Below are 26,273 nucleotides of genomic sequence, written 5' to 3'. Positions count from 1 at the left end.
AGCTAAAAAAAGTTTAAAAAAGAAAAGAAAAGAAGAAAGAAAAGCTAGTCAGTCAATGGAAGTAACAAAAATATGGCACAAATGTGCCCTGAAGTCTTGACATGTTTGTATTTGCTCTTTTCATTAACAGACTGCATGTACTGAGTATCAGCATAGAGACTTGAATTTCTATTGTTTAATCGGATGTTTTCTCTGTGTTTCATTTTTCTGCATTGCAGAATGGGCCCAGCAGGTCAGTAGACCCGCGCTAATTGGAGACATGTTTTAAGGACAATACCTCAGCCACCATGAAAGGGTTAGGAGCCAACCGCAGTCGTCACCTGTCTGACTCGTGTGAACCAGCGGGCTGTTCCCAGAAGCCTCTGTGTCCTTTGACCTCTGACCCTCACAGCTCCTTTCTGTTGAGCCCTACTATAAACCACTATGGCACTCTGGACCCCCATCTCCACCAGTGCCCTCCCACCAGCCCCACCACCTTGACTCCTGACTGCTTGCTGCCTTTCAGCCAGATGTCCAACAGCAGCACTTTCCCTCGTCTGCATTTTACCTCTCAGACTGACCAGGTTGACTGCTCCCAGGCCTGTATGGCTACTGGTGGTGGAGTTGGGCAGGGGAGCAGGGCAGGGGCACTATCCACATCCTTGTCTATGGGTATGGGCTTGGGTCTGGGCCTGACTGGTGCCCCTATGATCACCAGTGGATCGGCCACTATCTCGTCTGCAGCAGCAGCAAAGATGAACCGGTTACCTTCCAGCCTACTGGATCAGCTAGAGAGGCACCTGCCCCTACAGCGTGATGGCTTCAGTACACTGCAGTTCCACAGAGGCCGTATGTCAAAGCAACGCAGTGAGAGCCCAGGACGCATACGCCACCTGATGCATTCTGTGCAAAAGCTGTTTGCCAAGTCTCAGTCCTTGGAAAACTCTGCAATCAAGGGTAGCTTAAATGGGCGCTCTGCAGGAGGAATGACTGGGACTACAGGAAGTGGTGAAGATAGTGGTAGACCAACCCGCAGGAGCAAAAGTAAAGACAGGGCTAAGACTGAAGGGCAAAAGCAGAGACCTAGACCTAGTACACTAGGCCTCTGGGGCTCAGATGATGCCCTGGACACTGACACTACCAAAGCTGGCACTATAGCTGTAGGTTACCGCAACCCACTGAGCATGATGACTCTTGGCAGAGCGGTGTCAGACAGCCAGGCCCCTCCAAGACATATTCCACAGGGCTATAATACAATTTCTGCACATACTCTCAAGACCTCCAAAAGCAGCAGTGACCTCAAGTTCCTGGCATGCCCAGCAACACAAGTAGGATCCAAGGAAGAGGAAGAAAGAACTAGGGGAAGCAAGGACGATACACTGGTGAAGAGGGGCTCTTGGTCCACTCTCACACTTACCCAGGCTAGGCAGGTGTTGCAGAAGGGCTCTGCTACAGTCAACAGGACCATGCTTAAATCAAAGTCATGCCACCAAGACTTGGCACAACAGTTCCTTCAGGTAGGAGGGCTTGTGAGTATTCATCTCCATCATCATTTTTTGGAAGTTTGCATGGATCTGTTTATAATTTCTCTGTGTATGTCTTGTTTTTTTAAATGTTTGAGCACCGGGAATCTTTATTGTCACATTTGCAGAGTTTCTCACAAGTCGTGACAATCATATCACCTTTTTTAAGCCATTGCTGCACATCCTCACAATCATATTGCGAAATACTAGGAAATGCCAGCAGGGATACTGTATTATCCTGTATTTTAAAGTTTTTCACAAAGCATTTGTTTGCATAATCCAGGTCCCCCTGGGCGACTGGGCAGGAACTTTGGGTCATGGAAAGACCAAAGGAACTGAGATCCCTTGTCGAAGGATGCGCAGTGGCAGTTATGTCAAAGCTATGGGAGACGTAGAGGACAGTGATGACTCAGAAGGAAGCCCCAAACCTTCGCCCAAATCTGCAGCTCGTCGCCTGAGCTACATGAAAGCCACCCAGCAGTCACTGAGTGAGCAGCAGCCGCCACCGACGCCACGCAAGTGAGTCCCACAGTGTAGTGAGTCAAAATATGACCTTGTTTATCATGCTCATTGTTTTGCCACTGTTGATTTTGTGCCCTTTTACATTACATCCATTAAAATATAAACAGGCATTGAAGGGGTATTTGCTATAGGGGTATTTTTCTCATGCCTCCAAAGGTAGTCAGCAGGTGGCAGCATCCTGTCATGAATAAATGTCAGTGTGTGCAAAAGTACTTGGTCAAAACAAGATCATAGAAGATATACATTGGAGATAAAGATGCAGTCTAAGGAAAGGGGACAAGAAACTACATACATTCCATTTTTATGTGCTGCAAAAGCAGTCGGTGAACTTGTTGCCATGTGTTTTACCTCTACATCCAAACGGACAGGCCTCGTTGCTACGCTCTCATGCGGGAGGATTATCTGTGGTCTCCTCTACAAAGTGCGTGCTCTATGCAGCATCTGAGGTCAGTGTAACCTAGAGGCAGGCAGTGTGGCCCTAACCACCCTAAGTGATCCTTCCACTGTTTTCCATCACTTTTTTTGCCTAACCCTGCCAGTAATTTTCCTCTCCACCCACAGTTCCATCTTTCACCTTGCAGGTACCCTGAGTGGCGTGTTAGTACTTTTACCCACTTTCTCAAGTCCTGATTTCATAATATGTAAACTTTCCATGAAAATCACTCCAGCACACCCTGTTGCTTATTGCACACACATTTTCACTAACACCAGGCGCCAACTCGGCAAGGCAGAACAGAGGAAAACATTTTTAAAAATAAACTGAAATTCAAATCTCTCAAATTCTATTTAGCAGTTTTGCTCTTGTATTGTTATTTCCTCTGTACTGCTATTTAAGCACTAGTACACATCACTATCCACACATCTCAGTCGTGTTTAATTTGAAAAAACCCAGGGGAACATTTCCCTGGTTTAGGTTACTCCTGGATATCATCAATTAAACACAGCCCCTTACTTATTCCAGGCTCTGACTTCTGAGAGGCTGATTATTACGTTCACTTCCACAGCACCCTGCCGTCCCTGAAAGAGCTGTCCACTAATCGGAGCCTTGATAACTTAGACTGCCTGGTGAGTCCTTTAGAGGCCCCTCCACGCCACAGGAACAATGATTTCAGCCAATGCTCTGGCACACTGGGCAGAGGCTCGGGCACTCAGGTATGTCTATGATCTCTTTATTATTTATTGTTGTTATAATTGACAAAGATAATTTTAATCAGTCTGTTTGAATTGGGTCTTTTATTAATAAGTTCCCACAGAGAAGTAGTTTTATTTAAGTGAGCAGTGTACAAAATAATCGAAAAAACCCAACAATCATCTTTTGAAAACAGTTAAAATATTAATTTAATGAAGGAAAGATTTAAAGCTGGATTTAATGCAACAATATTTAAAGCATACATACCTTCTAAAATTTCTAAAATTGCATAAATTTGATTGACTCCAAGAACCCGTGTATATAAAATAGACTGCCACAACCTTTACATTTTGAAGCTACTGTGAGAGAATATTTAAATTAATGTCTATAAGACTGCAGAGATGGTTTATGAATAAACCAGTCGGGAATAAACTTGACGAATCAAAATGATGCCTCAGAGTGTTTGCAGAATTTCAGAGTGGAAGATATGACTCAGTAAAAACCTGAGGGAGCTTGTTGTACATCTTCATCAGCAGGATTGGAGGTAAAAATACCTTTCATAGAGAAGGAATGGCATCACTATCTTTGGAAATGAAATGTTTAATATTAATGATAGAGAGACTCGATTTAGGCCAGAGGTAAAGTCAGTCGGACCTAAAGGATTTCTTGGTACTCATGCACAGCTTTTGGAATGAGCAGGCCTAATTTTTCTTGTTTATATGCCACCCACAACACTTTCGTATTTGGTCCTGAAATGCCAAATATAAAAATAACTGCTGATGCTTGTTTCTGCTTCTTTTTATGTCGCTTGATCAAACATTTCAGTTGCTGCCGGATGTCAATGCTTTTTCCCATCGTGCAGTGACAACACAAATCCATGCAACAATGAAAGCTATTTTAGGCAACTCAGACAATGCATTGTGATTTACTTTCATACTGACCCTGAGGCAAGCACAAAACGATTAACCTGGTTCTAGGTTTTAGGTGTGTTCAATTTTTATACCACTGAACACAGATGTTAAAAATGCCATATCTCTTTAAAGTATCCTACAGCTTTATTACTTAGTATAGACTTTTAGACTGCCCACACACTTCAAATTTCCACATTTTTATTTCCAACCCCATCACTCATCTCACAACCCCACAGATTTGTTTTGTTAGTCTTTGGATGACACCCAAGACCCAGTTTTAAAACCACTGCATAAAATACTTGAATGTATAAAGCAGTTTTAGGAAACTCCTCACACGACCACAGGGACATTTTTACCACATCTCTTTTGGCTTCATTTGCTGTTGATGCTTTGGTTTTACTTTAGTAAGATTTTTATATCTGAGCAGTTTTTCCATCATAAGCATAGGTCTGTTTAATGCATGTTTATCAGTCTGCCCTCTGCCCTTAGCGTGTGAGTCTGCACACGTTCTTTCAGGTATGCGGGCAGGGCTGTGGGCACTCTGTACCATACTGTGAGGGGGAATCGCAGGCTGTGGAGGCTCTGGATCTGCCTGCGCCTACATGCTTCCGGTCGCGCAGCCATAGCTACCTGCGGGCCATCCAAGCAGGCTGCTCCCAGGATGAAGATACAGCTTCTGTGGATTCAGAGTCACCACCACCCACCACTCCAGGCTATAGCTACAGCTCCAACACCAGTGAGTACCTGAGAGAAGAAGGTGGTCTTATATGATTGCAATAAGATTACAAAGATTTGAAATTACCTTCGAGTCATTCAATTCCTTTTGAATTCATTTATATAGCACCAATTCACAAAAACAGTGGCCTAAAGGTGCTTTACACTATAAGGAAAAGACCCTACAATATTAGAGAAAAAACCTCAACAATCAGACGATCCCCTGTGAGCAAGCAAACCAGCCTAAAGGAGGGGCAGTCATCTAGGGTCACTGGCTTGGGAGATGAGAAGAGAGAAAGAGCATAGAGAAGAAGAAAGACAAACTATGGGAGAGAGGACAAAGGTAAATGTATCAGGAGTATAAAAGAGGAGCGTAGAAGAAAGTGCATCATGGCAAGTATGAGCCTAAAGCAAGCATGGTTCAGGGTCAGATGATTTCTGCTGTATTTACTCCGCTTCATAATAGCAAAAATAAGTATTGTCTGGAAAATTGCCCCTTAAAGGAAGAGGCCACTTTCCTGAAATCCAACTTGTTTTACTGTTTTTGAAAAGTACACCGAGTAACAATTTCACTGTGTATATTTAGTGTATGCAAAAGACACCACATGCGCTGCTATTATAATAGTCTTGACAATACTGTACACCTTAACTATTATAGGTATAATTCAAATAAATAGTAGGTTACTTTCCATTGTTAAAAACGTAAAGTAAAAAGGTAGCACATGCAAAAAAATCCCAGCCATTTTGTAAAATTTATAATAATTTTTGTGTGTATGTGTTACCTTTTTACCTATGGGGTTTAAGTGTTAAACTTAAATGACTGTGGTTTAGAAATACGGAAGGCAGATCCTTTTAAAGATCTATGTAGAGTATTCCTCTTGTTTTATTGCAATAGATAAACACATATCTACCAGAGTACGGGCTTTTGTTATTAAGGTACTTATGCTTTAACAATAAGAGTTTGCAGCATATTCAGTCTGCAGCTGGATATTGCAAGCTGCTCTCTTCTTTATCGCTGAGAAAATGGATGGAAGATGTACAGCACCTTTCACATAGTCATTATTAGATGGAAAACTAAACTCAAGAACATTTTGCTTGGCACATTTTTTCTGTATCTTTTTACATTTATGTGTAACATTATTGTTATGTTTTCAGGGAAAAGTGCGCAATAATGACTCCTCCAGGCTGACAGGGTGAAGGGTAGAGATGCTGTTTTAGAGAGATAGAGAGATTTGCAGCTAAGCAAAGAAAACTATCTATTTTTTCGCCTACAATTCAGTTCAAGCATTGTTGCAGTAAAGAAGAAAAAATCTGAACATTTCATAAAAACATCTACTGTGTCTATAGTAAATTCATGCGGTAAATCAAGCTTCACTTCTGTTTTTATGGTGCATGTGTGTATATATTTGTGTATTATTATTATTATTGAACAAATTGCCCTGTAGCTTAAAAGTGTCAGACTTGTGATGTGTGGTTAGTATTTTTCTTCTAAAGAGTTCTATATGACTTTGATGTTAAATCATAAATTCATACTTATGAGTATTTTTTTAAAATTTTTTAATTATAGTCCGAGATACTTTTAGAGGTACTTTTAGCTATTCACCACAAAGATCTGCATGTTTGATTTGGCAGTTTTACACCCTCCCTGATGCCACCCTCCGATTTATCTGGGCCAGCATGAGGGACACACAAGCCTCTGATCTCCTGAGGCTGGTTTTATTTCCCTTTGCGATCTCAAGACAGGGATCTTTCACATGTAAGGCAAATTTGTTAACTACTACAACATAGAGGCAGGTGGATTTTTCTTAGGTCAATAGTGAATCAAAGTTTTAGGGACTAAAATTTCTGATTATTAATGTTTTTAATTTTTATCTGATTTGACTTTTGCTTCTGTACATATGCGAATGGGAAAAAGCTGGACTCTATATGGACTCAATGTATTTTAAAAAATAGTTAACAAGCTAATGTAAGAACAGAACTTGACTCTGTATCACCACTGCTCAGCTGTCTACTCTGCTACATGTACTGCAGAGAGATCTAATCTTAAATAATGAAGATCTTGAATAATGACGCTGGAGCTATTCTGCTGAACAAACTATGTGACTTTTTTTTTTCTAAATGACCACAAACATCTTTTTTTCTTCTTCTTTATGTTCTGTAAAGAAAAGGTTTTCATCTCAGCAGTGTCAGGACAAGGTATTTGCCCCATTTCTTATTTCTTATTTTTTTATATACTTGTTCCACTGGAAGTTTCCAATCATCAAGCAAAATGTAATATTAGACAACGATAACCTGAGAAAATATAAAATGCAATATTTAAATTATGATTTCATTTGTTAAGGCAAAAGAGCTATCCAAACCTACCTGGTCCTATGTGAAAAAGTTATTGCCCGTCTTGTTAAGTCATTAATTAACTGTGATTAACCACATTTTTTGAGCTAACATCAATTTCATTACCTATACCAAGGCCTGATTACTGGCAGACCTGTTGAACCAAGACACCACTTATATAAAACCTGTATGACAAAGTGAAGTATCTTATAAGACCTTAAAAACTACACACCATTCCACAGTTATTATTATTACAGTATAAAGAAACTCAGGAACAGACGAGAAACAAAGTCATTGACATCCCTCAGACTAGAAAGGGTTACAATGGTATTGCCATTTCTAAGGGTTTGGGACTCCAGTCAAACACAGTGAGAGCCATCATCCACAATCGGAGCAAGCTTGGAATAATGGTGAACCTTCCCAGGAGTGGCCAGCCTACCAAAATTACTCCAAGAGCACATCGGCAACTCATCCAGGCCACAAAAGAACCCAGAACGTCAATTAAGGAACTGCAGGCCTCACTTGTCCCACTTACGTTCAGAGTTCATGATTCAACAATAAGAAAGAGACTGGGCAAAAATGGTATCCATCAGAGAGATACAAAAAAACCACAGCTAACCCAAAAGAACACAAAGGCTCTTTCTCTCATTTGCCAAGAAAAAAACATCTTGATCATCCCCAAGATTTTTTGGGAAAATATTCCGTGGAGTTTTGAGACAAAAGTTGAATTTGTTGGAAGGTTTGTTTAGGGTAAAAGTAACACAGTATCAGTACATAAAAAGAACATCATACCAACAGTCAAACATGGCAGTGGTAGTGTAATGGTCTCGGGCTGCTTTGCTGCTTTAGGATGGAATCATTCATTCTGATCTCTATCAGAAAATGCTGAAAGAGAACCAACACCAACAAGTTCAACCATCAATGGCACAAAAAAGAAGAAAACAAGTCTAAAAAGAAAAGTGGGCCAAAATTCTTCCACAGCAATGTGAAAGACTCATTGTTAGTCACTGCGAACGCCTGACTGCTGCCAAAGGTGGCACAACCAGTTTTACAGTTTATTGGGGCCCTTTTTTCATGAAAGGTCAGGTAGGTTTGGATAACTCTTTTCCCTTAATAAATTTAAAAACTGTATTTTATGATTACTTGTGTTATCTATGTCTAATATTGGTTTGTCGGACGATCTGAAACATAAAATTGTGACAATCATACAAAAAAATAAGAACTCGGGAAATACTTTTCAAATACTTTTACCTGTGTAGCGATACAATATATATCTGTGAAAGATGAATATAAGCTGATAATGTTGGTTGAGCTCTACGTGCCACCCAGCAATTTAGAAATGTTTTCTGCCTAGGGTATCTATTTGATATACTGCAATTCACATGTCTCATTGCTTCATGTACCTAATTCTATTAAAATCTTATATATGAAAACCCTATATTTATATTGTACTCTTGCCTCAAAGACTAATTTTTCTGGTTTCTTGCAGGGTTTTTTTTTTTAAATTAAAATCACAGCATTATAGCATGATTGTAATAGGAGAATAAGGCTATATAATAATAATTATAATATATATATAAAGTAGGGGGGACATAGGAGGAAATAGCTCAGTTCACCCCTTTGTTGGGGTAACAATAGATCACCACATGCTGGATATGTGCTTATTTTTTTATGTCTAGACTTAAGTCCGTTCCCGCGGCGCCGCAGACAAACTGAAGCGCACCTACCGTGAACACATTCATAAACAACGTAATACCCAGACATAAACCAATCACCTTCGTGTTCGATTAGTTTGAGGTCCGGCTCTGTCCAATCGTTTAGAGAAATCGGTTACGGAGAAAACGTGGACTCCAATCCTCGTCGTCAAGGGCGTGTACTACAAATCTTTTCTTCACAGTGTTCGTTGTGTGTCTCCCAGGCACTACACCCGTGTCCATCTCGTCCGCCGTTCATGAATGAACAGAAAATAAGGATTTCTCCGAGTCCACCACTAACAGTAAGGTCTTTGTCACCTTTTTCCCGGTTGAGCGTTATGGTTCTGACAGCCAGCTGCTGTTTGCTACGCTAGCAACAGCGAGCTAACGTAAGCTAATGGTGTGGTAGGTTAACTAGCTAGCTAACGTAGATGAAGAAAGAGGATGAAACCCTGATACAAGCTGTTTGAGCAAGGCGAGTAGCAGCAATGTTGGCTGCCTGTTTTTAGAGTGAAAAGCCATCTCTTTGTTGCCCCGCTGATATCAACTATACAGCGCCTCCGGGTAGCATTACTCAACGTTAAATACCCTGTGTGATAGCACGCCGTGGCAAGCCCTGGACTGGCTAGCAGCAAAGGCTAACAGTAGCGGAGCCGTCACCAGCCCGTTAGGGACATCCCGGCGCGGGCTTAGTTTGGCTAACCAGCCCGTTTATTAGCTAACCGTGGCTAGTGGGTTGTGTGGGTGAGTGATCTTATATTTCTAAATAAGTTTTTATTAGAGACGGTTGTAAGTCGTAATCCACTGCCACAGATCGTTAATTAAAACGATAAAGAAGCTCAGCGGCTCAGTGTGCTTTAAATTGAGCTCATTGGGTATTTAATTTATCTCCCCGGTGGTCTTTTGGATTAACGTTAGATGAGGTAACGGCTCTCTCTTATCCCGGGTATGTGACAGTGATGTGTGTCCAGAGGCACGAAGAAAGCTATGATTCACGTTTATCTGAACCCACATGTACAATCATATTGGTCTACTATAAAATGCTTCCCCATAGGTCAGAAAGTGAGTGCTGTACTAAAGCTCATAGTGTTGTTTTGTTGACAGAAACTAGGTAATTTTTAAGTCGACTCCACTTGTAATGGTACCGGTATATTTATTTTCTAGACGTCCTGTGGTGTGAAAGGAACAAGTAATTGTCTGGACAATCCAGCTTCTTGAAATGATTTTATCTCACCTGGCACAAGTGGCTATATTTGGTCCAAAGGGCCATCTTTATTCATTCAAGACCTGTGGCACAGTCAATAATTTATCAGCTTCCTGCACTCAGTAGTGCTTCGCATTTCGGACACTTCTGCTTAGGCTTTTTAAGGACCCCTGAAACAACTAGGATGTGCACATACAGCACTGTAACATTAGAGCGAAACACAGTAACCGTACTTAGTGTTTAAATTGACTACCATTGTAAAGTTAGAAAGTAAAAACTTAAATCCTGCTTAACATGTGACCAGGTGTAATCAAACTAGGTGGCTTTGAAGCTTCAGGAAAAAAAGGTGTGTTCACTGTATCCAGAACTACATTAAACAAGACTTGGTGTGGCTGTGTTTTATCATGGACAGACTATGAGTCATTCTCCACAGTATTACACACTCTTCCTCTCACACTCATTGATGAGGTAATCTCTTGACTGAATGGCAAAGCAAGTGTAGCTTCTCAATAAGGTCAGCAGCAGACGGGCTTTCTAATGATGAATGTGGAGCTATTTGTTAACACAGTTGGACATTACAGTAAAGGCCAGTCCCATTTCCTGCTCTAATGGAATGCCTTTATCTGAGAACTGCTTTCGCATTGGTTGAAATACTTTTGTTCAATCCAAAATCGCCAGCTCCTAAAAAATACAGTTGATTTTTAACTTTATGTTGTATTTTGCGTGCTGAATACAACAATGTGTCTCAGTGTAATATACATTTTGTGTATTACACTGAGACACATTTTAGTTGTGTTTAGTCTAGACATCAGACATAACATGTTTACTGACACTAACAATCATGTATGTGTTTCTGTGTAAAAAAAACAAATCAACCTCAGGTTGTTTAATTTATTTCAGTTATATTTCTAAGGGGCACACTTCACTCATGTAGAGCTTAGTGTTTTTAATTGGTCATTATTAGTTTGAAAGAGAGTGCTGTATTTTGCAGTGAAAATTATGGAGTTGTGAAAGAGCTAATCTCAGAGACTTGTGGCATGCGTCCTTGATTTAACTGATTAGCTTCCAACCCAGACTGTTGACGTACTCCAATAGGTCAGATGTAGAACCACAGATGGCCTTAAAGATGTCAGACATTTCAGTAGAAAATGATCTCCAGTAGTAGGACAGTTGGACATGTTTTTGTCTGTAGACAATTATATGGAACATTTAATCTTATAATACTAGACAGAATAATGAATAACCTGTAACTGTAGTATTAATGAACCCATAGCTGTTTGTTTTCATAATGTACTTTTGGTTTGATGTTGCAGTCTGTTGATCTGTGTTTTGTGTAAGCGCTTTTGCTTTTCCTATCAGTATGTAAGCTTTGTCTGTTTAATGGCTGGCTGCCTTTCCTTCTCAATAGATGGTTTTCTCCCATGAAGTCTGCCTGCCCTACCCAGTGATTTACTGTGTCTTCACTGACACCTTTAAGCCTGTTGCCCTTGTTTCTTAAAGAGTTGTGGAAAAGCACTATGTAATCCATACCCGATTCTTGAAACTGTGGTAACAAAATTAATACATGCCACATAATGGAGCTGTAGAAACCAGCAAAATTACAGTGCAAACCAACCTGTCATTTAAATATATACAAAAACTAAAATTTGCATGAAAACCTTACAGTAGGCTGTATTAAGCTCTACTGTGCAGGAAAAGATCAACTGTTGGTGACTGGCTTCACTCCAAGTGTTGGTTTTCATGAACGTTATACTAACCTGCTGTAACCTTAAAAGTCTAAGAAGTTCAAGGCTTTCTCTTTCTAAATAACATTTGAAATTCCTTTGTTATCCTGCTATGGTAATGTTTAACTAAAAACTCTGACACGCCTCCAAAGAGTACCTCAAACAATAACAGGTTTAAGCCTAGACACACTCAAACTCAAATATCCTCCTATTTTGTGACGTCTAAGATCCTTTTGATGCAGAATCCCTTGTGTAAATATATCCATAATTTCAACAGATACCCCATGCCTAATTCAAATGTGTTATAAAACTCAAACTAATTTCCAGCTTACATGTAATTGGTTTTGATCAGATGCTCCATTTTGCATTTAATGGTTATTTAATTTGATTTAATTCATTTTTTTGAATCTCTGAATGCCTTCCTGTACATGTGAACAGTGTTTGTTTGTTTTTTCGTCAGAAGTCATGCTCAGCGTGTGTCCTGCTCTAATCTTTCAGTCTGTGACTCCCACAGTCTGTCTGTCTGTTGTGCAGTAACACTGGCTAATCTTGGACAGAGCTTCCATCTCTTTTCATGATACTTGGCTCATGTCCCGAAAGGTTTATTCACAATAGGCTACAATATTGTTTGTGAAGGTTGGTGTGTGCTTTGCTTTTATGTACACCGAACTTGGTGCTTCAGTAGAAACTAATGTTAAAGCACAGTTTCTCCCCTTGAAGTTCACTCTGCAGCAGCCTAATTAACACATCAAACTGTAAGTCAGAACTCAAAATGAGATCAGCTGTGATCACAACTTAAATCCCAAACTGGCACACCAGATATCTTAAATTAAAATAAGAAAGTAAATCAAAAAATTAAATAAACAGTTCTAATGGCATCAGTACACAGCTATGAGAATAGTCAGTCATATACGTGGATGTTTTAGGCTGGTGTTCAGGTCGCATTAGTGGTCATCTGATAGCACTCAGACAGACCTGCTGATGGAGCCAGAGCATATTATGGGTCAGAGACTGCATAGCTCTCATAAGGGAAGCAATTTAAGAATTGTTTGATGATCATAGTGGTGTTGACAGCATTGGAATTGATCTAAATTGTTTTCTGAGTAAGAGAGAGCACCTCAAATAAGTGACTTGAAGACTCCTGCTGTCCATATAACCTTTCAGACTGGCAATGGGCTTTCTGAGTTCTGTTAGCTTAGTGGCTTTTAATGTCTCAAATAGCTATACTAAGAATAGAAAATGTAAAAAGTAAGAGAGTAGATGAAATGTTTGAGCTTTTAAGCCGTTCAAAGTGGGTACATTGAAACTACTATTAAATGAAAAATTTGTTTTACTATAACAATGATTACAGTAATAACAGTGTATTTGATTAAATATTGGAAACAACTTGAAATATATTTCTTGTGTTGATGAATCTACAGAGAAATGTAAGTAAAATGTGTAACTCCCCTAGTTTTTATGATACTTAAGAGTTTCAACTCATTGTTTAGCTAACCATCCAGCGGTTTTATTGTTTTGGTTCCCTGTCGGCGCACTCACAGCACTAAGTTTGGCCACACAGAGCTTCGTGCTTACTTTTTGTTTTTTTCATAGGTGCACACGCTCCAAAGTTTGAGATATTTGGGAGGCCATTATGAGTTTACGTCCAACTTCTAGTTTGAAAAAAAAAAAAAAAAAGTAATAGTCTATAGCATTCTTTATACTTCTACTTTAGCTTTTTGTTTTGTTTTTTACATGTGTAAAACAGCAAATAGGCACAGCAGGGCTTTTTAGACTTGGAGGTGCTCTTGGTTTGTCATACACTGACTGAAGTTCTGGAAGCAAAGATAAACCATCATCAGGCTATCAGCTGATCTTGACCCAATGTTTCAGGCATCGCAGACCTCGTCCATCGCTTCTCTGCACTACCCCTGAGGGCAACTGTCATATCACATACTGACAAAGGATAGCAAAATAGGTTATGCCACTTGCAAGAGGTGTAAACAATCTGCAGTCAGCCCCCTTCACTGTGAGTGAATGTTTGTAAAGGCCTATTAACTTATTTGTTGTTGTTACTTATAAATTGGGCTATTGTTGAATTGAATGAAAAGTGCACATGTGTGGTTAAGTGTTGACAGATATTTGGCTTATGATCAATTTTATTGCAGTGTGCAGTTAAGACCCAGTGCAGTCACCCAGCAAATGCAACTGAGGCATATGCTGTGACTCTGTATGTAGTACGACACAATTAACTTTGGGAATTTCATGCATCTAAGCTATGAGTACTACAAGAAGTGCCTTTCTTTGGAAATAATAAATGTTCTGTTTTGCTCCTACGAAGGCATGGTTTCTAAGTTTGACACTGCTCGCCAGGGCTGCATGAGTGACACATAGGGTGGATTCCAATCCACAGACATGTTTGTGTATGTTTGTGGGATTTAATAAGGGCTTTACTGGTTCTGTGAGTCACAGGCTGATGATGGGAGTGCAGTGCCTACAGAATTACAGGGTGATAGGTTGCTATTTAAATTGAAACCACTACCCAGTAGAATAAATACTGCATTTTTATTATTGATTCAAAGTGGTGAGCTTTAAATTACTTGGTCAGCTAATTTTAAAGAAATATTTCATCCATCATGTGTGTCAGTAAATGCTGTATGTGGGTAGAAGCATTTGCTACTGTGTATTTTGCAACTCTTTGAGGCATATGTTGCTGATTATCGCACTGTTTAAATAGCATGCTTCCCCTTATTTCTTGTAGAAAGCCTGTGGTTTTTCCTGGTTCCTTGCTTTTTTCCCCTTTTTTTTCATATTGTAGTACATTCTATATCATGCACCAAAACCCTGCATTCAGACTGATGACAGAAAAAGAGGTACCGTTCCTATTCCTTCACCCTGAGTCAGATTGTCTTAGTTCAGTGGTAATCCACTTTCAGGCCTCATTTCAGTTTCCCTTGAAAGAATTTGTAAGCGCATAGTTCATGGGTTTCGGAGTGCCAGAATATGAAGCTTTATGTAAAGAAGTGCTCTGCTAAAGGCAAACAGTGTATCGGTCCAATACTGACCTAAATTAGTGGATCGGATATCGGAGAGAAATAAAAAATGTAATCCGATCCATTAAATATCACGAAAGCACCTCACAAAACTTGTAACATGGCGTAACTCAGCTCATAACCTTAGCACGTCGGAGCAGTATGTGTCACGTGATAGAGCAGCTGTGGCATGCGAGACCTGTCGGTGGTCTGGTTGAGCAGTTGGAGCCTCGCTACCAAACCGGCATTTCATCTCCGAGAAAGCTATCCCAGAGAGAAGTAAAGCAAGTGTGTAAGTTCATCTCTGAATGTTTGTAAAGCATTCCCACGTTAAGCTTAACAACTGATACTGAATAAGGAGCAACTGCCTCTTCTCTCTCCCACCCTCTCCTGTTGCTACTTTAGTCATGAAGCTGATCAATGATCGGCTGATCGGCTTTTCTGCTCTCTTGTTTGTTTTTGGCCCACTTTGCACCAGAAAGAGGAAACTAGCGGCTGAACAACAGCAGCACGTTTAAGCTTGATAAGCTGTTGTTAGAATGTATTTAATATTACTTTCTACACCAGGATCCTTTTCTACATAGCTGACAGCTGGTAACTGTGCAGGGGCGGGTCTAGCAAAGTTTAGCCAGGGGGGCAGGTAGGGCATTAACAGGGAAAAGGGGGCACAAAGACATACTTTTCTTTCTTATTCTCATTTAAAATGTCTAGCTTTTAACAAATAATTATCTGAATCTTACACCCAAAGTTTTAATCTGATATAAGATGTATAGAAGTCCATTACTGTATATAGTAACTATTAAGTCTAATATACCCTAGTAAGCTATAGTACTTTTTCCTTCAGGAAAGTACCATCTGTGCAGTCTGCACAGTCTTTCTGTTGAAGAAAGATGTTGAATCTATTTAATTATTGTGGAAAAATAATTGATTTCTGTGCATTTTATTTTATTTTTTTTGCATGTGCATTAAATTAAAGTTGATTACGTCGATTAAGCATCGATGTAATCAACCTAACCCTGTTAGTTAGGTTGCTTAATATTTTTGCCAAGTACTCTTTAAAATACCATAATAGGGAGGAATGTGTAGGTTTAAGTTTATTAGATTGATCAGTATTGCTGAACTATGAAATATTTTGGGTGCAGTGTATTTTTTGCATACGGGTATAACAGAATAGCTTTAGTGTTTTTGTTTTTGTTTTTAAACTTGAGTTTGAACTTGAAAAACAGTTTTATTGATTAAAAAAATACACTATCTGATTCATATCGGTATCGGCAGATATCCAAATTTATGATATCGGTATCGGACATAAAAAAGTGGTATCGTGCCGTCTCTAGTTTTTACTTACTAAATACTTAATTATAAAATAGTAATTGTTGAGTATTGGATTTGAGTTTGTAAAATGAAAAAGTCATTATTAGGGATGGGTATCGTTTAGGTTTTATCCGATACCGGTGCCAAATCGGTACTTTTGAAATGGTGCCGGTGCTCAAACGGTGCTCAAACCGGTGCTTAAAGAATGGAGAACACAAAATTGGTCCAAAAACCTCTCATGTTCAGCTGTTTTTTGTAAAAATATAACAATGTTAGCCTTTTCTGCAGCTATGGGGCATATATGGTATCACTCTTGGCTGGAAGCAGTGCTTAAACAATGGAAAAAAACACAAACTTTGTCCTAAACCTCTCATGTTTAACTGTTTTCCACTTTTTCTTTGGTCATTTTAGCCTTTTTAGCCAGGGTGAAGGGAGTATCTGCCATCAAACAAGAAGACAGCCGCATGTAGCTATGATGATGTTTGCTAGTTCACCTTACATGCATTAATGTAATAACGTGGTTAGCCTACTCAACGTAAATTAGCTACTCACGCAGAGAAGAACGGCTGCTGCCACCATCATCCGTCATCATTTCTGCTACACTGGCAGGGCTAGGGGCCAGGACTCTCCTCTTCGTGTTTTTGGGGGATGTTGCATAACAGGCAACCCACCCACAGTAGATGCGCTCGGTGTGAGGTCTCGCAGCAAGCTATCAAATACGGCGCATTTCTGGGCTTTTAAAAAAAACGCTATGCGTCGCCAGGTGTTTCATCGGATTTGAGGTGTTACCTCCTTTGACAGTATCACAGTATCAGCTTAAAGCACTTGTTGCAGGCTGCTGAGTTTGCATATTTTGCTATGAAGTACAGCCCGACTTTTGACCGCTTCGCCTTGGACATTTTTAATCTGTAGCTCTGCTCTAACAGAACGTACGTACCTGGCCCCGCCTACTATCCTCGGAAACGTAAAATGATTGGCTAGAATCTAAAGTGTATCACAGCTCAGGAAAAAAAAGCACCGAAATAAAGCACCGAAATGTGCGCTGCTTTTCGGTCTGGTTACTACCGTTTATGTCACCGGTACCCATCCCTAGTCATTATTGAAAACACTAGTCGTCGGTGGAGTTTCTCTCTGATCCATTCTATCCTGTTTGATTTGAAAAATTAAGAACTAGTAGCCAAAAATCCATAGGAGGAAATGATGATAAGGACCAAATTCTACGTATCTATGCATGTTGCTGCCGATATAGTGTTTACAAGGCCAGTTGTCGCTGATTGGTCTAACAAAGCTGAATGTATTGAGAACAAATGAAAGAGGGAGGCTCAATGGTAGTTGAAAGAACAGAGCAAGTGGAGGAGGGGAATAAAATACAATTGTTTGATTCCTTTTTGTTATGCTGTGGAAACAAAAGAAAAACATCACACACACAGATAGCCAGTCAAGTTTTGAATGCTTTCCTGCTTCCTTTCCTATTCATACATTTACTGAAACATGTCAAGCATGACTGGGGAAAAAATGCAAAATGCAACAGGATAACTTTATTTATATGACTAATCTGTACTTCAAATGGGATGAAAACACAAACAAAAGCTCAAAAATAGACTGCTACCCTCAGTTCCTGGATCCATAAGACCTAGAACTGTTGAGCTGAATATCACTAGAGAAGGCAGAGTTGTCTGCCTGACAGTCCCCAGAGCAAAAGGCCTGTGAAGGTGTGGCATATAAAGGAAGATCTCCAGAGACAGGCTGACGTCAATGGAACACAGCCACCAACAGAAGTACATTACTGTAAGCATAGAGGTAGCTTTTAGTACGGCCCAATAGAGACAGCAATAAGGGCAAGGTACACGTTTGTTTTTCAGATAGCCATGTTAATAGTTTTATGTTTTGGCATTTGGTACACACCAGCTGGCTTAGGGCTGGCTTAGTCGTGCTTTGTTTCAGTAGTCTTATGTGACAAAGTGCAGGATTCCCTTTCTAAGCCTTATGTTTTCATTCTTTTTGTTTTCTTTTTTTTTCTGTTCTTTTTTTGTCAGCAGTCAGCAATAGGAAAGCTCCACCTCCAGTCCCTCCCCGTACCACCTCCAAGCCCCTCATCTCAGTGACATTACAGAGCAGCACCGAGTCAGCCCAAGACACATACCTTGACCAGCAGGACCGTGGCAGTGAGGTCAACAGCCAGTCAGGACGGAGCAACTCCTCTGACAGCCTCTGTAGCATACGCACGGGTAGCCTGGCTAAGGGGACCCAGCCTCCACCAGCGCCTGTCCCTGCTGCAACCCCAGCACCATCTGCAGGCTCCATACCTCCTGTTCCAGCCCCCCGTGACCTCCCAACTACCACCACCACAACCACTACTGTTGCTACAAGTACCACTTCCACATATACTCAGTCCCAAAATGACACCCTAAGCAGTGGTACCACTCTAGAGCAGCCCCCGACTGCACCCAAGAGGAAACTTTCCTCTATTGGAATTCAAGTAAGTTTCTTTTTTTTGTTGTTGTTGTTGCTGGAGATATAATCAAGCAGAGACAGACAGACAAACAGAGTTGCATTTCACTGATATATTGTGTTGTTCATTTTTCAGGTTGATTGTCTTCTGCCAGTTCCAAGAGAAGAACCCCTGCTGCTGGCTAAACCTCTTAAGTTTCAGTCAATCGGAGTTCAAGTTGAAAACGGCAGGCCGTAAGTATACACTCATGTTTCCAGGCTTAAGCCTGATGTAGAGTTCTGTGGTAAATTTATGTCCTAATTTATGAGGTAACTGGAAATTGCTTTCATTCCTACACTGGAACCTGAAGTTACTAGGTAGATCTGATGTAGAAGTATAATTATAATTGTAAAACACAATAAAGAAAGAAAATAGATTTTTGTGACAGAAGATGTTAATTTTTACATCTTCTAATTTTTGTCATTAGTGGTTTGATTTGAGTTTCATTGATCAGCTTCCTGCAGAGGTCCATTTTATATGCCCAGATGGGTCACACCTGTTTTTGCAGTACAAGATGGGGAGGGTTGGATAATGTTAAATAGGCACTATAGATGTGCTATAGTTATATTATTGGCTTTAAAACAATGGTATTCTGGTGGTGGTGTTTGTTTTTTTTAACTCTACTGTCAGGCCTGGTTTTAATGTGCTGTAGCTCTTGTACTTTTCCCTTCCTAACTGCATGCACTTTCTATCTCATTATTTCATCTCTGTTGCTCGTGTATCTGCAGCCTATACAGCAGTGAGTGGCTAAGGTCATTCAGCAGTCAGCCTGGCAGCAGCATAGCGCTCTGATTGATGGATTTTTACTCTTGTTTTGACTGTAGTGAGCTGAACATAGTGAGAAAGAGGCCATTTAAACTTTTGCAGAACACTGTAATTTCCCGTAATCACATTTGTTTGACAGTCCACTCTTTTTCTCCTGCTCATTATCTGTGAAGCCAGTTGTCTGATAAGCTTTCATGTTGTATACCTGATTTGTTGCTAATATCTGTACTGTCACATCCTCAATGCTATCTTTCCGAGTCTTTGCAGTAAATGATAATGCACAATCAGCTGCCACAGTCTTGTCAGTCAAACGCACTGACCTAGATCTGTTACTGTGGAACATGTTTGCCCCATCACTTAATTGTCTATTTTGTCGAAGTTTGTCAGAAGCTGATATTTATGCATGTGTCTGCAGTCTCAGCCGGGACAGCAGCATGGCCTCCAGACAAAATACAGAGACTGAGCCTCAGGAGCCTAAGGATGCCGCACCCATAGAAAACAACACAACCAACTGCGCCAACAGTCAGACGGTGAATACTGCGCCGAACGGACGGGACAAAGCCATGGAGCAGCAGCCACTTAAACACAACTCAGCACCATCCAGGATATCCATCTCACCCCCAGAGACTCTCGACCCAGCTTTAGACCCCTCCTCGTTGCCGCCTCCAGATCCCAGCCTCGAGTCTGGAAACTGCAGCAGCCAGGGAGATGCTGTTCAGCCTACCACGCCAGCATGTCTCAGAGACGGCAACTGGTTTCTGAAGCTACTGCAGGCTGAAACAGGCCGCATGGAGGGATGGTGTCAGCAGATGGAGCAGGAGACCAAAGACAACAAGCTCTCAGAGGAGGGTAGGTGACAGAAATGGATAAGGTGGCTATCAGCACATTTACATAGGCCCCATTTTACTTTTGTCATGTGTCCTGTTTTCAGATAAGATATAATAATCTCATTTGCCCTTTGCCACATATGCTGTATGCCTGTCTGTTGGCCAGATCACAAATCCCTTTGCAATCTGTCTTAATTTTCCCACGCAACATGCAAATCAGGGTTGGGCCTTTTCCAGACTGGTGTTATCGCTTCTGTCGCTCTTACTCCCTCTCACTCACCCATGCAGATCAGCACTATCTCTGTTGTCATTCAAGTGCAAAACAGATCAAGGGCCAGATAAATCCCACAGCATGTGAGATTAATGTCAGTTTACACATGTAAGAAAGTGCTGTGTTTACGCACAGTATTTACTTGGTACTTGTTTTTTTACATTTTGAACATTTGGCTTGAATCCTCAACTAGTAATGAAAAATTGAAATGAAATTATTAAAAAACTAAGCATATTAGGTTGATTTCAAGAGTATCTTTCAACGTTAGATGTTAATGTGCTACAAAGAAAGATGTTTATTTTTTTTAAAAGAGCCACAGTTGTATAAAAATTGAAAGAAATCTGCTATCAGTTAATTGCCAAGAAGAATTGAGTTGCTGTGCTTGTTAGTGAAGTTCACCGACAGGACACTAGGTCAGGTCTCATCCCTGTTGATTAAGGACACAGAGACAAAGCATGACAGTCATTACTGCCATTGATTCACAGTACTACAGCTTATTAGAGAGGACGGGGGCAGGGTAAGCATTAGTTTAGCTATAACAGAGCCACTGCAGACTCATTTCACTTATTCATGTCCCAAAATACCACTCAGGCTCTTAAGTAGATCAATCTCTGCAATGCCTTAAATATGAATGAGCAAGAAGCAGATGAGCAGTGTAGGCTCCTTCAGATAATCATTCCTCCTACTCTCTGTGGACCTGAATTATGAATTTCCATTTACATGCAAATACATGACTGAAAGAATCTTTTGTTATCAACGCTATAAAAGAGTTTATAAAATACTTGTAAGAAAATTATTTACTGTCAAGCAAGGTTAAATGGTAATTGTTAGTAAACACATTGCATCACACATCTTCACGTCTTGACCCTTTATGTACTTGAACTCAGACATGCAAAAAGACTCGTGTATTAACTCTAAAACTCAAAGTTTGTTTCTAATGTGTCTTTTTATTCTAACTGGAAATGTTTGTTTGCTTGTTAAGGGTTTGTCATATTTGTGTCTTTGTAGTTTTGGGGACGATCCGCAGTGCAGTAGGGAGTGCTCAGCTCCTCATATCACAGAAGTTTGAGCAGTTCAGAGGGCTCTGTAATGAGAACTTGGTGAGTGGCTTCATTATGTCCTGTTGAGTGTGTGTGTGTTTGCTGTCCTTCTTTTGTTGCCCAATTGTAAAAGATCATTTGTTTTCCATTATTTGACCTACGTAAAGTGAGATCTCATTATTTTATGTTAATTAGGAAAGTTTCAAGCAGAAATGCAAACTTCACACCGATCTTACACGATTGTTCACTTGTCCTACTGCAATATTCTAATTGTTGATTGGCGTCAAATGTATTTTATTTTCATCTATTTGCTTAAAGGCAGGCTGCCCGGGAAGTATTTGTGTGGGTAAGGATGTGACTAATTTTCTCTGTTTGGTCCAAATCTATTCATCTGTCTCACTTTCCTTTCCCTAGAATATAAATGCCAACCCACGACCAACATCGCAGGACCTTGCAGGGTTCTGGGATCTGCTACAGCTCTCGATAGAAGACATCAGTATGAAGTTTGATGAGCTCTACCAACTTAAAGCCAACAACTGGCAGCTTCCTGAGAAGAAGGTGATGTTGGGTACCTTACATTTTTGTTTCACTTGAGATTTTTAGATTGGTGCCATGGGTAGAGTTGTCATAATTAGTCATTCAGCAAAAAGTTAATCAGCATAATATTTCTTTGGTAGTTTTTCAAGTAAAACTGCTAAATGTTCTCTGGTGCCAGCTCCTTAGCAGTGTGAATTTTTCTGTTTTAAATGGCTAGAAATTGGACACCATTGTTTTTTTTGGATAGTTGGCTCATTAAGCCAAATGAAGTTGAAGATATTTCAGAATTTTCTGACATTTTAATTTAATTGACAGCTTGATCAATAATGAGTGTTAATTTCAGTTGTAAATGCAAGCCTGGAGGATTTTAAATTATTTCCTAAGTGCTTAATGGACTACATATGACACTTAATCATCACTACTGGAAGTGTGTTTTGCTAGTGCCACACCATATCTCACTCTTTTCCCCTCTTGACATAATTTCCTCAGGATGAAAACAAGCAGCTTCCATCATCTGTGCCAAAGAAGCAGAGTAAGCCGCGGCTGTCAGCAGAGAAGGACAAGAGCGTGGACTCTGCTGCAGACAAGCAGCGGCAAGAAGCCAGAAAAAGGTTGATGGCAGCAAAGCGTGCGGCATCAGTACGACAGAACTCCGCCACAGAAAGTGCTGACAGCATCGAAATCTACGTCCCCGAGGCCCAGACCCGCCTCTGAGAGCAAACCAGCACCAATCAAAAAATTGCTAACGCACTTCAGACATTCATTGACACAACACAAATCTGAGACACACACAAAATATATATATATTGGATGCACAGCACAGAGGCCAATCCCTCATAGCTGCACAGGAGATATGTGGGGATCACAAATAATCAAGAAAAATGCAGATCACCAACCTGCTGCCATGGGACAGAAGTAACCTTGACAGATGTTAAATACTATTGTTATTATTGATATTATAATAATTATTATTATCTCCTAAAGTATTTCAAGACTGTCTTAAATGTGCAAGTATCTTCGATAAGGACATCCTGTACCTTGTGAGCTGAAGAATCTTGGTATCCCAGAAGTTTACTCTCTTAAAAACTCCCTTCACTGCTGAGTCTACCGGCAAGTTGCGGCTGCCAGGTTTACGAGCTGAGCGACCATCCACACACACTCAGGACACACATGCAGGTGTACTCACTGTCCACAGAGTCTTCCTGTTCTCTCTCTTTGTATTTGGCTGCCACTCGTTGGGTGTGGTGTGTACGCTTTACTGTGTAAGAATTATAAGATGGCGTTAGTGTACTCAGAGGTTTAAAATGCAGAGAACCAGAGGAAGGCAGTAGCATATATATTATAAATATCACACTATTACAATGTTCATTTTGTAAATGTTGTATACCAGATTATTTGTTAGAAAGAGGTCAGTGTTCAGTACCAAGGTAGTTTTTTATAGATCGAGTACATTTACTGTCATGATATATTAGCACTTGATGCAATCATTCACTCCCCATTTATCTTCCTCTTCTTTTCACCAGTGCACATTACACAGTCTGTGGATACCCATTCTTAAAGTCTTACTTTGGTTAGTTTTTGGTAAGGGATATGAGGAAGGATCGCCCAGCCAGTGAGGAAAAAGTGGAATGTATGAAATGTATGCGTTTGCAGCTCATGTTGACTTGATCACTGCACTTTCCATTCACCTCAGATCAAGTTTGCCCACCTTTTGTTATCCTAATCATTCTGACCTTCACTACATCCTCATGCGATGTAGGGGGACCAAGACATTCACCACTTGATATGGCATTCCCATTCAACCAGACTTGTGTGTGAGGGTGGGGGTTTCCTTGCTTCTGGAAAGAAAATGGAATAGCATAGCAATAATAAAATCCTATTAGAACAAGCAATGCAGTAGGTACCCAGTCTTAAGTTATTTAATCAACATTTCCAGTAGGACTTTATTAGCATGAAGGATGAATGTTTTGGGGTTTTCTTTGTTCTTCTATGAACTAACTTTCCTTAAAATAACAAGAATCTCAGGTTGAACACTTAAGCTCAACAGTGAAAACCACTATGGATGGAATATTTATTATACAGCCTCTGGGCCAAAATCTTGGATCCTTTGCCAAATATTCCATAGGACTCCAGGCCTACATGGTGTTCTTCTATAAGGAAAAGGACTTTTTAGTAAGGTTCGGTGATGTAACGAAAGGGGTCAGTTTGACTCCTCTGAAATCACCATTCCTTTACGACCCTTTCTAGCAGCTAGAACTCCCACCCCTTTTGAAAATGAAGAACTGTGGTACAATGTTTGTTTTGGGGGGTTTTTGTTTGTTTGTTTTTTATGCCATTTGACACATTTTTGTGACATTCATCCAAAATGAGATCAATCTAAACATGCGTGGACGTCTGTAATTTACAATAATAAATGGTGCTGCGAGGGATTTGATATTGTGCCAACGTGGCAATGATCATCAACCTTTTAGTTTCATCTTATTAGGATTTTATTTAATGTTATTATTATTTAATCTGCTCATGAATTCAGTTGCCTGTGTGTGCATTCTCAGAAAAGTTTGTGTTTGCATCCGCTCACTCCAGATATGCTATGCCTCATCTCTGTATAAGCTCATGACACTTTGGCTATGGGACTGGAATAGTTTCCGTGTTTCCAGTTTCTTAAATGGAAACTCAAGTGCCAAGGGTATATGAGTGGAACAGGGCATAGCACATACTCATGCTAAAGTGTAGGCAGTGTAGGTTGACTCACTTTTTCTTTTTCTTTTTTGTTGCAAGAGCTGGCTCTCCCCCTACTGGTCAGTTTTTTGCATGACACTCCAGACATTTTGTTCTGCTCCATTTTGAATTTTTAGTTGACGTCCAAAAAGACACGAAATTGAACTGGGAATGCTGACACAACACTGCGTTGTCAAATTTCTTATTCTCTTATTTGTATTACATCAACAATGGACATGTGCATTTCATTGTCCAAAGAAATCATTAAACATCCCTTTGCTACATGTCCTGTCATCATTCTTGCTGTCTTTTTTTATTGCACTCATTCATGAAACGGTAGTAATATTAGCTGCGAAGTTAATATTACACAGATAAATCACAAGCATTAGAGTAGATCTTTTATTGTTACCGTGTAATCTCTAAAAGCATGGCCTTCTTACATATAAAATATACAAAGATCCTTGCCAGTGAATTTTCAGTATTCCATATCATGGGTCTTACAAATTATCTGAAGCTATTAAATCTGTGTAAGGCATTCAGGGTATGCACTGTACGTAAGTGTTTATTACTGTGACAAATGGTGGAAAGTCCTTTACTTTTTATCTTCTATCATTTGAGAGCTGGATCCCTTTATTTGCCTGTGTACTGAACTTTTAAGAGAGCAAGACCTGATCAGGGATCTTCAGACAGTTTGTTTACCAGTACTTCCTGAGTTTCAAAGGGCTACAAAATGGACACATGATGACCAGAAGGTGCAACTCTAGAGGCAGGTTATGTGGATTTGCTATTCAGCCACCATGTGGACGAGGCAATATTCTTCGGCTAAGACGTTTCTAGAAGTTTTTGAAGACACAGACATTTTGGGTAATCTTTTGGGTAAAAATTGGGTCATTGGTTGTGCTTAATGGACAGAAAGCCCATTCTGACTTCAGTGCTCACCCTTGTGGCCACATATCTGTCCTCTCAGAGACCAGCCAGGAAAATGAGCAAAAACTATGTAGTTCCAGATTATCTCCTACTGACAAACATTATTTTACAAAATAAGCACATATCTTGCAGACAAAGGGTTGTTTAATGTTATGGTGTATTAGTTAGACACTGTGAGGCTAGTTTCTTTTAAGAGAATAAAGAATTGTGATTCCCATGACTTATGAGTTGGCACTTTTTCTGTGTTAATTAAATGTAGAATTAAATGGGAATGCCACTCATTTGAAGTTCACTGTATGTTTTTTTTCCCTTGGAAATATGTTTTTAAAAAGATACCACAATTCTATCTTGGTTGTTCTTGCAGCTTTTTAGTCCATCTAGGCATGTTGTCCTGGTAACACTAACAATGACAAAGGACATGTAGAGAAACAAACCCTTAACCCTTCTTGTAAGATATTCAGAGGTATCCATCCTGCTGGGGGCTTTTTGATGGCAGGAAGGTTCTGTTCCACTTGTGTACTTGAATGCAAACACACTGCAAAACAATACAATAGCTAAGATTACCTTTAATCTATGATGAAACATTTCTATATTAATGGGAGTGGCCTCTTCCACACTGACGATGCCTCCATATATGGGACACA

The 26,273-nt window shown here is 40.0% G+C and overlaps 1 protein-coding gene and 1 long non-coding RNA gene across 8 annotated transcripts in view; one reads left to right on the top strand and one right to left on the bottom strand.

Moving 5' to 3' along the window:
• The window catches only part of dlgap4a (discs, large (Drosophila) homolog-associated protein 4a), a 96,287-nt gene extending 71,301 nt beyond the window's left edge, over positions 1-24,986 (top strand). Inside the window, exons 2-12 of one of the 7 annotated variants that reach the window (XM_080294320.1) lie at positions 219-1,496; positions 1,786-2,021; positions 2,393-2,470; positions 3,029-3,176; positions 4,554-4,800; positions 18,093-18,532; positions 18,641-18,738; positions 19,725-20,158; positions 21,416-21,507; positions 21,862-22,005; positions 22,474-24,986. In XM_080294320.1, the coding sequence (XP_080150446.1) occupies positions 288-1,496; positions 1,786-2,021; positions 2,393-2,470; positions 3,029-3,176; positions 4,554-4,800; positions 18,093-18,532; positions 18,641-18,738; positions 19,725-20,158; positions 21,416-21,507; positions 21,862-22,005; positions 22,474-22,698 (3,351 nt within the window). In that variant the 5' untranslated portion in view covers positions 219-287 and the 3' untranslated portion in view covers positions 22,699-24,986. Of the gene's footprint in view, positions 1-218; positions 1,509-1,785; positions 2,022-2,392; positions 2,471-3,028; positions 3,177-4,553; positions 4,801-18,089; positions 18,533-18,640; positions 18,739-19,724; positions 20,159-21,415; positions 21,508-21,861; positions 22,006-22,473 lie in introns of all 7 variants that reach the window. The other 6 variants (XM_080294316.1, XM_080294315.1, XM_080294314.1 and 3 more) reach the window with 6 other exon arrangements.
• Positions 3,239-9,541, bottom strand: LOC145422690 (uncharacterized). Its single transcript, XR_013903977.1, has 2 exons — positions 8,885-9,541; positions 3,239-4,808 (listed from the first exon to the last, which is right to left on the bottom strand). It is a non-coding gene; the product is annotated as an uncharacterized LOC145422690 (long non-coding RNA).
• Positions 24,987-26,273: the final 1,287 nt, after the last annotated feature.

The sequence above is a fragment of the Astatotilapia calliptera genome, chromosome 20 (genome assembly GCF_964374335.1).
Source record: "Astatotilapia calliptera chromosome 20, fAstCal68.1, whole genome shotgun sequence".
Taxonomy (NCBI): Eukaryota; Metazoa; Chordata; class Actinopteri; order Cichliformes; family Cichlidae; genus Astatotilapia; species Astatotilapia calliptera.
The sequence above is the reverse complement of the archived record's forward strand: the minus strand, read 5'-3'. Positions and strand labels throughout refer to the sequence as shown.